Genomic DNA, 17,391 nt, shown 5'->3' with positions numbered 1-17,391 from the left:
TGTACCTTATCAAATTGCTATACTACCAATGCAATACACTTTGGCACAATTTAACGCGTACGCTTTTTACTTCTCAAAGAGTTTGCAGTCACTATTGGGTTAAAAATCCACTGATCTGGACTCAAGGGAGCAGTTAGTTGTGTGAAGGAGGTCCTTCATCTGCCACAGACAGCTTATGGCCATGTTATAGTTGACTAGAGCGGAAAGAGCGGACGGAGGGCGAGAGATATCAAAGGGGGGATGGGATGGGGCGGGATGACAGAGGGTTGAGATGATGAGGGCAGAGCGGGGTCGTGATTCCATGACTGCTGGAGGACTTCAGAGCTGAGCACCGCGGCACATGGCATCGCTAATGAAATCTGTGCTTCCACTCTCCCGGCAATGAGGAAACAGGTTGGGGCGGGATGACAGGAGAAAGGTAGAGAGTGATGTTAGAGGGATACAAAAATGTGCAAAAAATGAGGTTTGTGCAAATTTAGTAAAGAAAAAATAATGAAAGACTGAGGTGATTAAAAAAAAACTAGATAGTTGATTGAGAACAGGCATCAGAAAATGAGTGACAGATGAAAAAAACAGCATAAGAGAAGAAGAAAAAAGAGAGAGGAGGAAACCTCATCTCCATACTCTGTGATAGCAGGCAGATTTGAATTTTAGGGCCCCTCTCTCATGGAGCCCCTATAAATAGGGACGAAGAGCAAACACAAGGCAATTTCGCAGCGCAGCCAAACACAATGCCTGATTGAGGGCAAATTAAAATGCAAATGCAACACTTCCATTTTTCCCAGATATCACCTGCGAGATAAGCAAAGGACCTCTGTTTCTTTCATAAAGTGCACAGCCGTGTGTGTTTGTGTGTTTATGCACAAGCGTGTATATTTTTTGTTTGTCAAGTTTGAAATGAGAGGCGACAGGCGGGAGACTGGAGGTGAGGTTGTATAAACAGATTAGATTCAGTATTGTCCTCTCGGAGCTGCTTTTCAGTCGTCATCCTCGCCGCTTTTCCCTTAGCCCTTGTCTGATAGCGATTTTCAAAAGCCTTTCAATAGACACCAAACTAATTTTTCTTGAGTTATTTTTTCTATTAAGTATATATATTTTATTAGGCAATAGAAAAACAATGTAAAGCATACAGGTGACTACAGAGGCTTGTTTAACAAGACAGATTAAAGTCAACACAAGATTCAAAGAAACAAGTGCATTGTTGGACCTTACATCAAAAATGTCATCAGAGAAATTAAATTTGGAAGCACTATGAGCCATTTCACAATTTAACAAGGCAGCATAAATCTGCTTTAATAACCACAGAGTGTTTGAAGGCTTACACATTCTGGTTCAGCCTGTTAATTGTTGCAAAGCCATCGCTTCACCATATGAATTCAAACCTTTCCAAGTCACGGGTCAGAAACACATGCGCCTGCCGCGGTCACATGGTCTCAGTGAGCAGACGGTTTGCAGTTCAAGTCAAGCGTAGGGCAAATGTTGACCACATAGTGCTGCCCAGTGACCAATGGTCACACTGTTTGAGTCATGGCAGAATTACATAATTTCCATTTGTCTGACAGAGAGAAATATGTTTCAACGATGCAAGGGAGAGGAATAGGTAGAAAGATGGAGAGAGAGATGGAAATGGTAATAAAATGAAGAAATGCAAAAGAGAAACAAAATGAGAGCAGGCAGAGTGACAATCAGAAACAGGAAATGACAGACAGAGAAAGAAGGAAAACTAGAGCGACTAAACCAAACAGGCTTTCCTTTGCAACACTCTTTGACTAACTGAGCTGAATTTTTCATCAGCCTCCATTCTCAAGGAGTAGGCGGCTAAAAGCAAGCTTTCCTTGAACTGAGCATGTGGTTCTGTGTATGTATGTATGTATGAAGCAAGAGTAAGAATAAATAAGAAACTAGCATGACTGTTGAGGCAGCGAGTGTGCATTCATAAGCATGTCACATGTGCACTGTAAATGATGTAATGTGACCTTTCTTGTGGGCCAATGTATTTATAAATCTTACAATATGGGGAAGGGAGAAAAAGAAAAGGAGGACTCAGTGTACACGGACATGCTAATATATTCACTATTAACTTTGACTGGCTTTGTCTGAAGAGCATCTCAGTCCCAGAGCAGGCTTGGTGAGAAATAAAGACAATGAAAGACATAAAATATAAAAGGTGAAAGCAACAAAGAAGGGTAAGAAGTAAGGATCCCATTTGTGACTTTGGTAATTGTAATTAGGATTATTCTAATGTAATCTAAACAGGAGATTTTAATGTGGTTAGTTTTTTTTTTACAAGAGATATTTTTGACCAGAAACGTTATTTGAGATTCAGAGTTGAAAGGAGGATATAGAGGGGAGAAATTGCCTGAAATGCTGGCAGAGTGTTTTTCATCATCGTGGCAGGATAAGTGTTGGTTAGTTTGTTTATTACCTCCAGTCTTGGGCCATTCTGCATCATTACCAACATCACCAAAAAGCCACATGGACAACAAATGAATAAGTGGGAGAGCACAACTTAGCATTATTGAAATACATTTTTTTAAAACCATGCATGGAGGTTGAAGGTTTTAGCGAGAAATTACCCAAAGTGTGTCTTGGCGTCAGTACTGAGAGTTGACTGCCAGCGCTACAGTCTGTATGCTGGAGACTTATTCTTCAGCACGGAAAACAATTACATTCCACAAATGGGTAACCAATTTGCATTCACATGTAAATCCACACAATCCTGGCCAATGAATTACCTTTATTGAGTGCTTTGGTGGCATTTAGTGATTTAGTGGCAGGCTCCTTCAAATGACCTTCCAGCAAAGTCCATTACTTTACCCCCTCCACCCCACCTTCTCTCCAAACACACACATACACATACACACTCAAGACTTCAGAGAGGCAAGTAATTCACCATTAACTCAAGCCATTCAATCTCTGAAACACTGCCAAGTTCAATTGTGTGAGCGAGTTAGATGGAAGTAAGAGAATGTGAAAGAATGAGAGAAAGAGAGAGGGTGAGACAGATGGAAAGAGCAATTGAGAAAGAAGAGTGAGAAAAAGGACGAAAGGGAGTAAGGCACTTCATTCTGCCACTTCCTGTGCAAAAGCATCCCTTCCCATCTGCCCTGCACAGAGTATCCGACTCACCTCTGCCCCGTATTCAGACCGTCTGACCACTTCAGCATTACGCAGAGATAACTCGCTTCTACAGATATGAATTATTGCAATTATAATCCCGTCAAAAAAACATCATGCAGTTAATAACTTCTCAGAACAACCACCACAAAATGGTTTCCTTGTGATGTTTTCAGGAGCAAAAACCGGATGTTTCAGGCTGAACAGCAAGTACACCAACAAAAAAATGCAACCACACAACAGAAAAGAAGGGGAAATTGCCTGCATTGCTATCACCCTCATAATAACCCTTGGTAACCCCATTAAAATCAATTCATCCATGGAAAGTGTAGCTAGAGACACGAACCCACGCATACACACAGAAACAGTGCTGAGACACACTAACCACACACAAAATGTGTTAAATGTGAGGGCAAACCAATTACAGCACATAAACCAATTCTAGCTAAAGAAAAAAAAAAAAACACACACACACACACACACACACGCCAACATACACTTAGTCCTTCTCAGCAGAGCTATAATAACCATAGCTAGCCTTTAGATACAGGAGGGACACTGAACAATTGTGTAGTAATAATTCATAGCTAAGTTGCAGAACTAAAGAAAAGCTTTTAATGGAGTATATGCTTGTGTGTATAACATCAAGGTGTGTGTGTGTGTGTGTGTGTGTGTGTGTGTGTGTGTGTGTGTGTGTGTGTGTGTGTGTGTGTGTGTGTGTGTGTGTGTGTGTGTGTGTGTGTGTGTGTGTGTGTAGTCCTGAGCACAACAAGGCATTGATTCATGCAAGGTGTCTGTGGTGGGTAGTTATGGCCAGACCAATATTAATGCAGGCCTGCATGCAATAATAACAGGTGAAATGTGGAGTAAAAAAAAAAAACAGAAAGCAAACCAATATACAGCCAGTATGACAAATCATATGTCTAAGGTGGCCTTAAAAGTATCCTATTATGCTATATTTCAACAATATATCTTAGGAACATATCTATACAAAACTTGTCTGTGAAGATTTGCTCAAAATACCAAACAGATCATCCATTGTATCATGCCTTATACCCCTCTATTTCAGCCCTGTTCCTGAAGTGCTGAGTGACTGTCACTTTACATTGAGCTGAGCTGAAGCTGGCCACGTCCCTTTGAGCATCATGATCTCTCTCTGAAAAGAAGTTTCTAATGGAGACCCTCAGCTAAACACTGCCGTTATTAAACCCCATATTATGTTGCAAACCACATCAAGCATTATTTCTGAAACACTTCTCAGACATAATACACAGACACACAGATGTGCTGCGGAGGGGATTCAGCTCACGACTGTATATGGGGGACGATAGGTAGGGACGTGTCACGTGGGCGGGACATTGCCAGGAGTTCAATGTAAAGCCAGCCCACATTTCCATTATGACGTCATAACCAAAGCAAATCTGGACCTGCTCGTTTGTAGCCCCCTTTTTAGAGATGTGGGTAAGGAGGAAAAGAGAGAGGGTTGTATTCTCTGACACTTTGTGAGTCTCCTTACACACCGGGGACACATACTGTATAAAAGACAGCAAAAAGTGCATGTTGCATATTAGGGGACCTTTACATCTGTGCAGAATGTGATATACTCTATCCTTTTTTTTAAAATGGAAAAAAACCTCAGGAAGAGCAACTGAGGAGGGATTTCTGTCCTAGGACTGAGGGATGTGCAATTACTCAATGCAATGTGAAAAAGTCGCTGATAGAGCAGCATAGTTGGGTGTTAATTCTCACCAGATTTGGCACTTTGCATATCAAGCCTTTGCAGCTAATTGATTTGGTCCTTAATCTGACACTTGCAGTGTTGGTTGGTTCTCATCTAATCAACTACCAGATTAAAAAAATGCAAGCAATAAGCCCAGACAAGTCAGTAATATACTATCAGTCCTGCACTAACCAGAGAAAACATGGATGGTCTAATAAGTGACCCAGAGTATTTTGCAGAAGCAATGTTTTCATGAACTTAATGACCTGCACGCTGTACATGCAGAGCAGGGGGTTCTCATCTTCAAATCTCAGATCAGAGAATCCCCCAGTTAAAGATGATGCTTTAGGGTGCCAGAACGGGGATAAGTTTCCAGTTGAGGCGCACATTTTGTACTCGCAACAGTTGGTGTAGATTTATTTTTACTTTTGGTTTATGCTTGTGCAGTGCTCTTTTGATAGCTGTTGGTGCTACAACTAGATTTGCATATTTCCTTAGCAAAGACACCCTCTGCAGTCTCACTGTAGATCTGGTTCTGGCACCTGTGGTGCAAAACAAGCCCAGACAAGTCAGTAATATACTATCAGTCCTGCACTAACCAGAGAAAACATGAATGGTCTAATAAGTGACCCAGAGTATTTTGCAGAATTACTGCAATGTTTTCATGAACTTAATGACCTGCACGCTGTACATGCAGAGCAGGGGGTTCTCATCTTCAAATCTCAAATCAGAGAATCCCCCAGTTAAAGATGATGATTTAGGGTGCCAGAACGGGGATAAGTCTTCCAGTTGAGGCGCACATTTTGTACTCGCAACAGTTGGTGTAGATTTATTTTTACTTTTGGTTTATGCTTGTGCAGTGCTCTTTTGATAGCTGTTGGTGCTACAACTAGATTTGCATATTTCCTTAGCAAAGACACCCTCTGCAGTCTCACTGTAGATCTGGTTCTGGCACCTGTGGTGCAAAACAAGCAGGAAACTATTGCTTTACTGTATCAGTATATTGCCTGAGGAACAATATTTCTGTCATTTATATATACCCGGGGGAATGGTTGATGCTTCTGGACTGATTACGCATCACGTAAATTCAGAGATTAGGGTTCAGTGAGTATTAACCTATTGTAGGTACAGCACATGAAGTAATGCCTTGCTCACACTGTTTATAGACAATCAGTGGCTGCTCGCTGAAATGATTATTTAATCAAATGCCATGCTCTGTGATTGGCTGGCTTACTGACAGCCCAGCAGACAAAATGGCATTGGGCATCTGGTTAACCTGTTTATGAGCTGAATAGGTATTTTGACAGCTAGATTAAGCTGCTTCCTGACTCGCTGTTGTAGCTACGGTTTGGTTGCCAGATTACCTGCCTAAATGGCTCGTTGTCCAGCCAGCTGTTTCACTGACTAGACAACTGGCTTGTTGGAGCACTTATTAGCTTACACACTATTTCCATGGCAAACAGGAAAGAAGCATTTGAAGCTGAAAAGCAACAGGAGTTTGCTCCACCCAGCACTGATGACATTTTGATTGCAATCACAAGGGACACAAAGAAATGAATACAACAGTCTATAAACACAAACTCACACACAGACATATGTAATGTAATTATTGACATCATAATAACAAATAGCCAAGAGCCTACATCACTACCCTGTGGAGTACCATAAGGGCTTCATGAGGCACAGGTTTTGTTTGGCTTGCTTATATGGACACACTAGAACTTGAATATGTTGAGGAATAAAATGCACTTATTCTTTTTACAAACATGGTTTTTACTGAGAAACAATGAAGGCAAACAACTTGTGTTGCCGACAAGAAACCTCCAGAGAGTATTTGTATTGTTTAGGGACAATTGTTTGCGGTTTAAGCATGCTCTGGCTGCTTTTCCACTACTCAAATATTCTCAGTATCTGTCTCTGCACAATTACTCATCTATCCCTCCCACACATAGTCTATCTCCATCTTCTGAGGACATTCGACCTCAGAGTTGTGCGGTCTTTAAAATATTGGCTTTGCACTCCGGGCCATGTTAGGGCTTAAATATTTTGCGGTTTTACTGCTTTCCTCGCCACCTCTGCACACTCTTTAAATATTTGTTATCAGTTTCTCCTTTCTGAATAAGTTTCATTCAACCCCGCCCAACCACTTAGCCTATTACAGCCTGTTCTGCTCTCCCATGCACTGTTGATGAATGGACTAGAGCAGGGCCCATGCTGCTATGTTAACTGTCCTTTCCTTTTGCAACACTGCCACCAACATGTACAAAGAACCATCACTCCCGCCCTCGCCTCATGATAAACTGAGAAGAACAGGTAGCACGCTGGCGTGTTAACCTGCTTCACCCACTCACCCCATTACATGCTTTGCCATCTACACTGTTCGCACTCTCTCGCCCGCAAGTCCAGTCACTAACACCCTTTCATTATGGATAGTCTTCTCCACAGGGGGCTATCACTTCAAAGACACCCTGCTTTCCTGTGCCGTGTCTTTGTGGAGTGGGTGCAGATGACGGTGTGTGATGAGGTGCACACAAGGGAAGAATATGGGTAGGGAGGGGTATCATAAAAGTGACTGAGCCGGAGCTACGCGATTTATGTATTTATTCATCACCGACGAAGCTGCGTATTAAAAGGTCGGGTAATTTTCCAGGTCACTGATCAAACCCACACGCTAAGGAAGCAAGGGGATGGAGAGGACAGGAAAGGAGAGACAACACACATAAAGAGAGAGAGTGGGATGGCAAGCTGGTAAAGGCGATATTGGCAGGACACACACGTGTGCGTTCACACCTTACCTGTGTGTGTGTGTGTGTGTGTGTGTGTGTGTGTGTGTGTGTGTGTGCGCAAATGAGCTGAGTTTGCTAGAGCTTCCCTATGTATGTTGTTTGCACCTGAGGGGAAAGTGAATATGAGCGCGTCTGCGTTTTGTGTATGCGTTCACGTCTGTCTACACACCGGCTGTGGCTAATGAGTTTGAAAGGTCAAATGCCTCTCAGAAAGATTAATGGGGTTTCCTAGGCACGGGGTAATGGTTTACGAGGCCCGGCTGGACACATTTCCAACATGACGGTCATTACCACTACAGAGCGGAGATGGAAGGAGCATTCAAAGGCAAAGACAAAGGAGACACACGACAAAAAACACTGTGGATCTGTCCACCTGCTGGACATGTTTCATCATTCTTGTCCCTGCTTGATTGTTAGCATACGACTCTAAGCCTTTGATAAAATATTTCATCAGATATCTTACCTATCATTAAATTGGAGTTGGCAGATTATGGCTTTAAATAGATTTACACTTTTTTTTCGAGTTATGACAAACTGCATCATATAACTGAAAAAACAAAGCTATGTGTAAGAATAAATATAATAGCAGGCTTAAGAATACTTAATCTCCACAAATCCTTCAAAGCCATAAACATACCCTAATTTATATAAAGGACTCAATGTTTGCCTCTAGTTATTGTGTTTGTCAGATGGGATCAACACCAGCATTACATCATTTGGTTAAAAAGTAATTCACAGGTCGCTTTCTGTGAAAAGCAGACACAAATGAATTGTGTTGCTTCTTGGCTACATTTGTTACTACTATCACAACATATTGCATTTTTGGTCCTTTAGGTGGCAGGTATGGACAGTATATAAAATAAAGAGTAATTTTGTCCATCATGAAACCGTAAAATGCTACATTTGTGGAAATGTATTTTGTCAGCGAATGCTTGTCTTTCATATATTCGATATTCAAGTATGCGCATGAAGCATCACACATGCATTGAGTAGCATGCGTTCAGTTTTAGTTTTTTCTTTAAATGTGAATGTGTTACCAAGTGCTGCAGCTTGATTCATAGGAAGTGATTGCCAAAGTAGTCACGCGGCTGCCAGAGAAAGACTCTATATCTATGACTGGTTGGTTTCCCTATAGAGGTGAGTGCATGCAATTGGGTCCGAGAACATGTGAAGATATGATGTTGGAGTTCTAAAGGCATTTATGTTACATTTCATAGAAGTACTTTTTGTATAGAAAGACATTAAACTTTAATTAACACTCTCTATTGTATATTTAGTTTCTCTTCTTCTCCAACACACAAAGTTCTCGTAACATGCGTCATCAGGTCAGACATGGTGGAGGAGGACCAGCAGACATGAAAAGCACATTAGGCAACGTTCACAGGTCGGCCAGCTTCAGCCAGAGCCAGCCAGGCGGACACTGACACAGCAGATGAAGAGGGGAGGCTAATGGCTGAGCAATGAACTGCATCAGCTGTAAAAGTGTGTGGGGTGCCCAAGTATGCCATGCCTGTGTGTGTGTTAGACAGTATGAGAGAAAGCATGAATCTGAGAGCATGACTAGATATGGTTTCTCGTGTGCCTAATGTTTTAAAGACACGATAGTCTGTTCTGACTGCTTACGTAACTGTTACATAACTGGATGTGAACTACTTGACAACATTGACCCAGCTGCGACCAATCCAACATGCTCAAAATGTGATGGATGACCTTGTCCCCGAAACAGCATTGCTCCAAACTGAGAAACGTATTGAATTTGGAAATACGAATACACAAAATGATACTGTCCTTGCAGGAAAAACAAAAGTGTAAATAAGTAAAAGTAATTGACAATAGGGCTGTGCAAATATTATATACCGTCCTAGATACTGTTGCAAGCCTTTCCCCACGGCTACATTACCCTGCAGTCCAGCCGTTAGCCATTGTAATTACGTAACTAATGTAAATGCATAAACATTTTTGTTTCGTAAATACAATGTGAAATAAAAAATGGACAAATGATCAACTCTGATATATTTGCAATATCGATATCTGCGTACCTCCTCCGAAAAATCTTGATATTGTACATATAAATAACAAATATGTGTTTTACAATTCATGGTTCACTCCTTGTTCCGCCAAAAGACGATTTAGAATCTGTGCTATTCTTTAAATAAGCAGGGGTACCTGCATATCAACTGTGTAAATGTGTGTTTGTCTTTTTCTACATTCGTGGACCTCTGTCACCTCCATGATGGTGTGATGGGATGGCCTAAACCAGGCCCAATTGAGGCGGATGGCCTCTAAGCCAACATCTGAAAGGAAGGGCAACACATTTAACCTCTGGAGAACACACACACACACACACACACACACACACACACACACACACACACACACACACACACACACACACACACACACACACACACACACACACACACACACACACACACACACACACACACACACACACACACACACACACACACACACACACACACACACACACACACACACACACACACACGATCAGGTAAACAAAGAAATAAGAAAAACTGGTCAATCATGAGGTCTCTGGAGAGTCAAATGTTTCTACAGAACGATAAAGGAACTAGACACTTCAGGTTTATCAGATTTCTTCCAGTGGAATCTAGACTGTAGCTCCTGTATTTTTGTTCGCAGTGATGAAAAAAATCGCCTCAATACAATTTTGAATACCATTAATCTTCCTTTTTTTAAAACTGGACATGAGTGGGTTATTCTGTTTTCACAACGAAATGAAATACTGGAAATGTGAAGGTGGTAGACTGACTGAGCTCGGCCAAGTTGTCAGTTCAATTCCCAACATGCCCACCCACATCGAGCCTCGCATTAATGCAGTAAGTTACTCTCCATGCAAAACACCCTGAGCACAAATTCCTACTTAAAGCACAACTCTGCATTAATCCACACCAATGACATCTATCAACTTTTGATACCTTTAGGACTGAAAGCAAGCCAAAGAGAACCCATCTAATCCATGAGTGTCCCAAAATAAGTGATAAATAATGTGTTTTAGACATCCATATAAGAATCTGGCAAACCAGGATGCTGGTGGATGGTGTGGGTGGTGGGAGACATATTTTATATATTTTTCAGTTGTATTTATTTGACTTTTTTTGCATATAACCTTTGAAGAACCTTTAGAAAGCAGGCCCTTGAGATGTTACAAAGGACTCTTGCATAAAAGCACATGTTCTTTTGCCAAAGCAGCACTGGTTCATTCTTTATTACAGACTTCTTTTCTCTCCGCTTAACGTACTGCGTGCAAACTTGCTCTTGTCTACCTCCTTATATGATATGTCTGAACTCCTTATTACAAAGACCTAAGGAAAAGGAATATAACATTCATACTTATGTTTCTATTAGTATATAATCAGCTGAAACAAAGAACTGCGCTGGCTTAGAATGAGATCGGACATTTTGGCAATCAAATATGAGATTCTGGAACCAGTGAATATATGTCAATTAGCTTGACATGTGATACTTTTTTTAAAAAATCTGTTTCGTAAGCATTATCACGCTTTTTAAATGTAATTTAATTTTCTGTCCAACCATTGCCAATTTGAAGCTATATTCTCTGCTTCCTCTTCCATTACAAATTACTCTGGAGCTGCAATAATTTAATTATCACCTGCACAAATGAACAACCTCCATTCATTTTCATATAATTCACCATAACAACAAGTTTGTTAAGATTCACTGAACAGAACACAATTCGTTTTCACTCCCCAAAGCTTTATTTTGTAGGGATGCCTTGCAGATAAAATATCTTCCAAATGCCTAGATGAAAACACAGATGCACACTGACTGCTGTTCAAAATTTTTCAGCACAGGTCCATCAATACAACTAATATCTAAATGCCCAGTATGTCCGCAGCTTAAGGGTTCCATCTATCACAGGCAGCTGCACATAGGCCCGTCCTCACTGTCCAATATGGCTGAAACACCTGCTAAAACCCCATCTTTCCTCCCACATGTGCACAAAGACGGCTCTCTTTCTACCACTCTCGAATATCCCTCCCACCCTTTCCATTGGCACATTCTTGCCGATCCAGCAGAATAGCCCCAATGCTGTAGTAATGTCCTGACCCTGAACAAAAGAAAATCAGGTGACCCTATTGAGATCCAATACACACAAACACACACACACACACACACACACACACACACACACACACACACACACACACACACACACACACACACACACACACACACACACTTCATCCATCATTCTCAATGTGTTCCTGCGGAGTGGGAGGTAAATAAGGATGTGGCTGAGCTGCTGCATTGCCTTTTCATGGGAAACCTTGGTCCGTTTGATTACATGTAACATACAAGTGGCTGCGGAACAAAGCAGTGGTGGCAGCTTACAATTCCCTCATCACCTGCTGCCTCCCACACGCGTTTACTCCCTTCCAATTTTATTTATGCGACTACGACATCCACCGTTTCTTGGCTTTTGCTTTGATTCTTTCCTCCCTCTTTCCTCACCCTTCGACCTAACACACCTCCTCTTCCATTTTCCGCCTGTAATGCATCATCTTTTGGATGGGACTCCTCCTGCCTCCCACCGTTCACTTATTTCACCAAACCTGTGCCTCTACCCTTCCTCCTGTCTTCGCCCTCCTCTTGAAAAGAGTCCCACAGGGCTCAAAGAGAGAATGTCGCCGCACTATGCCTGCCATCTTCGGAAATCACTCTGACCTTTCATACCCGCAGAGGTCACCAGTCATCTCATCCAACACGCACGGGTCCAAGGCTGTCCTCGCCCAGCCAAAGATGGGCCGATGTATCGGGCCCAGCAGCCGCAGCAGAGCAGAAATAAGCCGGCATCAATCACATACAATTAGTCACAATTGATGCCTGGGAGGGTGGAGCTCGATGGCTCTGCCGAGCTGGCAATTGCTGGTAGACCCAATATTAGTCAGCTAATTAGACTGCTAAGTATTAATTTTCAGTATTACTGACTCAGTAATCATATGATATATGAGGGGTTCAATAATGAATAGTGACTTTAATTAGGTTGCACTCAATTTAACAGTAAACAGAGAAAAAAAAAAATAGATGACTTATCACTCGAAGTATAAGAATAGTGAATATAATATATTCTATTAAAAGATAAAAACAATTGTTCAAATTGCAGTGACTCAAATGCCGGACCAATACTTGACTGTGCCTCAAATTCCTAATTAAATAGTTTTGGAAAGTCTCAGAGGGGTTAAGATGGATAGGGGTTAGACTCCTAAAACGCCAGGTAATGATCAAGAGAACATTGAAGCTTTGGACCAAACACAATGGAAGCTTTAGAGGTGGAGGCCTCCATAAAATGCACCTCTTCCAGGACAAAGACAGGTGAGGCATGTATGCTTCATGCCACTTGTTAAAAGCCTTTGCTACTTTCAAACTTTCTGTTGCAAACTCATGCTCAATCTATGCTCAGCCAGAAGCCTCCTCTCGCCTCAAGCTGTATTTGAGGGATTGGAAGATCCTCCATCATGCCGGAGGGGGAAGATTTTAGGGTCATGGGAGGATTGAAGACACGGGGAAGCATAAGCTCCCATAATGAAAAATCCTCAATGAGAGACGCAAGTGGAAGCAAAATCCTCTTGGTCAGTGCAAATTGAGGTAGAGAAGCAGCTTGAACGAAACATTTTAACTCATGTGAAGAGCTTATGACTCTATATCATAAACGTGCAGAGACAACAGGCAAAAGATAGGTACTGGAGAGAAGTTATAAGAATCAGAGTTCGTTGTGAGCTCATGTTAAGCCCCGCACGCACGCACGCACGCACGCACGCACGCACGCACGCACGCACGCACGCACGCACGCACGCACGCACGCACACACACACACACACACACACACACACACACACACACACACACACACACACACACACACACACACACACACACACACACACACACACACACACACACACACACACACACACACACACACACACACAGGGTCAATGGGGACATTGGAATTAAGACTGCAGTTGGTCGTCAAAGTAAAAAACTGTGCCTACCCTTCCACCATACTCTTTAACTTTGTGCTTCGCTACATTAAAGCCTTTCTTTAATCCTAAAATGTGTGCTACAGAATCAAATATGCTGGATTACAATCAGAGATGTCTTTAAAAAAAAAATTCAAAAAGGTCTTCAGAGTTCTTCACAGCACTTTTAACTTTTAAGATAAAAATAGAGAATAACGTAATGGTACATTTATTTTAGAGGGACTATATAAGGTTTTTGACTTCCAGCAACAGTTCACTGCTGTGAGAGGACCGGCTTTTATTCACATTGTTGGTGCCAGAAAAACTGCATTTTAGCATAACTACTCAAGACTTTATCCCAAACTAACCTCGCTTCAATAAGCATCATGGTGGAAAAGGTCAGCAGTAAACTTGAAATTACACATGACATTAGCGGTTTTTCGGGGCACAGAGGCGTAATAATGCTGCAGGTAAACAATGGGCTGAATGTCTGCCAAGAAAAGAGTCACCCCGGCAATTCTGACACGGCAAGGCATAAAACAAAACTACAGCCGCACAAACAGGATGATCCCACAGGTTACACCGAGACTCTCTCAATCACTCCGCCGCTCTCCATCACTCTGCTGCTCTCCATCACTCTGCCTCTATTGTTCTGTACCTAACTGTGCCCTCTCTCGGCTTGCAGCAGAATGGATGGATGCAGGGGGGGAGGGAGGGAGGGAGGGAGGGAGAGGGAGGAGTGGGGAAGTAAATGAGATCCCGATGAGATGCCAAGGTGTGTTAGCGTTGAGGCGTGGGGAATGAGAAAAGCGGCCTGGAGGGAGGGGGAGTGGTTAGATTGAGAGTATGTGAGGTGCCGGTGCGGGATAGTGGACACACCATTTCTGCCTGCACGGAGCCCCCCGGTCATATTAGTGTTTGCCAAGTCAGCTGAGGATGCAAGATGTGTGTACAGGAGAGGAAGAGAAGAGAGAAAAGAGGAAGTAAAAGAGGGAAGGATGACATATGAGAAGATAGTGGAAGAACAAAGGAAAACAGGAACCCAGAAAGAAGGGTAAAGCACGAAGAATAAATAACTATATAGATGCATCCCACTAAAATAAGAAGGAGCACAGATGAACACAAAGGGGCGTTTAAACTAGTAAAGGAATATAACAAAACACTAAAGAACAACATAAATGCTGTTATAGGGTTTTTTGTGTTTTCAGACACTTCCTTTTTTTTTTTATCACAGCTAGCATGGCGTTTCACACTAGAACAGAACACACGCACAGGAAGGTAAAATAGCTCGTTTAATATATACAATGGAAGCAAATTTGGAAAAGAGGTGAACTTCTCTCCAGTGTTTTCTCAATCTTCCAAATCTGAACCAACAGAAAGAAAAATAGCTGCCAATACCAGCCTTCAGGAGCACATTGCTTTCACAGCAATTAATCGCTGTCACAACAGCAATTAAACAAAAGCTAGCATCCAAATCCAACTACCCAGCATTCCAGGGAAGCAAATCAATCTGGCAATGACTTTGCGTGTGTTGCATCTAATGCTCGAGAGGAGGGGAATGTTAGCTTGAATAAAAAAAAAAATGTGTGTGTAAATTAAAGCATATAAATGTGTGCGATTAATTTAAAGAGTATATATGTGAGCGTGCGAGCGCTCATTTCGTGCAAGAGTATCTGCACACACAAAAGGGCCCTTAAGTGCCACAAAATGTTACACCATGCATATGTGCACAAGTGCGTATGTTTTATGAGAACGCTTGCATGCAAGCGCAGCATATAAGTGTCAAGTGAGTGTGTGTGCATCTGATCCTGAGTTGCATGTGTGCATTAATGTGCGTCAATGATGTATGGCTGTGAAGTGGGCCAAATGTACACACTCTGGAGTGCTTATAGGTTACTGTTTACAAGTGTGTGTTTGGCTTATGAAGAGTGTGTTTGCATGCACCTGCCTGTGTGTGTATCCAAAATCAACTCAGCTCAACAGTGCCTGCCAATAAAAGCCCCTCTTTAGAAAGAGCCTAGGGGTCTGAAGCCATTATGTTCTTTTTCCACTTCACAATCTCTGAAATGATTAGCCATACTTTCCTGACTTCACCTGAGCCAGCCTTTCAGATACACACAAATTCAATCAGTGCTGGGGTTTAGTTTCAAGCAATACACGTTATAGATTTGCGATATTTTGGGGACTGCAGAAAGTATTTATCTGTGGCAATCGGCCAGGCTGGGGGAAGATTGCTGGACCACAGCAGCTCCCTCTCTCTGATACACTTCAGATGCACAGGGGCAATTAAACAAGCCAGTAATCCAAATCCCACATCAGCATTTCATCTTGATAAAACCCCCTCAGTGAATCGTTCCCCTGCATTACTGTTGTGATAATGATTCTTAGTTTAATGCTGATGGGAAGACAAAGAGAGTAAGTGAGACCAATAAAACTGTGCTGAGAGATGGAGGAGAGTTGCATGCAGTGGGATAAGCATCAGACTCTAATGCATGCTGTCGTCCTTGCCACAGCACTCAGGCTGTCACAGTATGAAAAGACAAAGAAACCAGTTGCACAAAGAAGCCCTGACAAAAACCCACCGCACAATTTTTAAATCTTGTGACAACAGACTCACGATGTGTTCCCCAGAAGGACGGTTGCCTGAAGGAAACTGACTTTTCCTTTCTGAATAAATCAGAAACGGTATATTGAAGAAGACAAGGGCTCTACTATTTGGCCAAACAGATAAAACAACCGTTCTTGTCTTAAAAAAAGCAAGTATAATAATACAAAGCTTATCCAAAATCAGTCTTGGTTTACAACGTGCAATACTGGAGTAAATTCATTTTAATCAATTGTACGTTTTTTTAATAAGTTATTGTACTGAAGTGTTTCTATACTTTGTGATACAAGTTATTCAGTGACAAAACAATCTAAATATACAGTATTTGTTTACAACATTGTGTTATTCGGGGCTTAACGCATTGAGTTCGCTGAACACAAACGCGTAAATCTGTCAGCTTTTTGAAACGCGTCTCTCCACAATCAGGCACAAGACCTCTTTGACGTGAGTTGTGTGTTTGAAAGCAAATTAAAGACTGTTTCCAGAACTGTTCATGTCCTGCCGTCAGCAGACAGAATGCACTTGCTTCCTCTCAAAGGTAAAACACCAAACTATCTCCACCGCGGACATCTGTCCGTAAGCACTGCCTGCTGCAACGAGCGGTTTGGGTAAAAAAAAAAAATTTTTAAAAAAGAACGAAACGACGAACAACGTTTTCACATACCTTCTTCGGCATGACAGTTTTCTTCTATGTTCAGCAATAATATCCAAAGCACCGAAACCAGCGTTTTACAGAGATCCATGTTTGTGTGTCCAGTTCCGCGGGGCTCTTGTCATCTCTCTCCAGTCTGCGCGCAACGCACCGCAGCAGAGACGCACTCGGTGTTTGAATGGAGCGGATGCCGTCTGGGCAAATAGTGCAGGATCTGGAGAGCCACGCGGCTTATTTGATATCTCGGGGGAGGGTTTTACAGACGAGATTGACAACTGGCGAGCGCAATGAAGTGGGACGTGCTGTTCAGGGTATGGGAGGACCGACCTATCATGAAGCTGCAACCTGAAATCTCCGTGGCCAGGTGTTTCAACTATCACCAACAGAGTGAAGCCCTTTCTACTGAATGTCATTTTATAGGAACCGGAGGGGGTGTTGCTAGATCAGGAAATAGGCACACCGTTAAGGTGTTTATTGACAATTAT

General features: G+C 42.2%; 1 protein-coding gene across 1 annotated transcript in view; it reads right to left on the bottom strand.

The window, feature by feature from the left end:
* LOC134875047 (ephrin type-A receptor 7-like) overlaps window positions 1–17,093 on the bottom strand; it is a 157,442-nt gene extending 140,349 nt beyond the window's left edge. Inside the window, 1 exon segment of the mRNA XM_063899447.1 lies at window positions 16,919–17,093. Within this exon segment, the coding sequence (XP_063755517.1) occupies window positions 16,919–16,997 (79 nt within the window). The 5' untranslated portion in view covers window positions 16,998–17,093.
* Between the last annotated feature and the right edge of the window lie 298 nt (window positions 17,094–17,391).

Source organism: Eleginops maclovinus, chromosome 13 (genome assembly GCF_036324505.1).
Source record: "Eleginops maclovinus isolate JMC-PN-2008 ecotype Puerto Natales chromosome 13, JC_Emac_rtc_rv5, whole genome shotgun sequence".
Classification (NCBI taxonomy): domain Eukaryota; kingdom Metazoa; phylum Chordata; class Actinopteri; order Perciformes; family Eleginopidae; genus Eleginops; species Eleginops maclovinus.
This window is presented reverse-complemented; position numbering and strand designations above follow the sequence as displayed.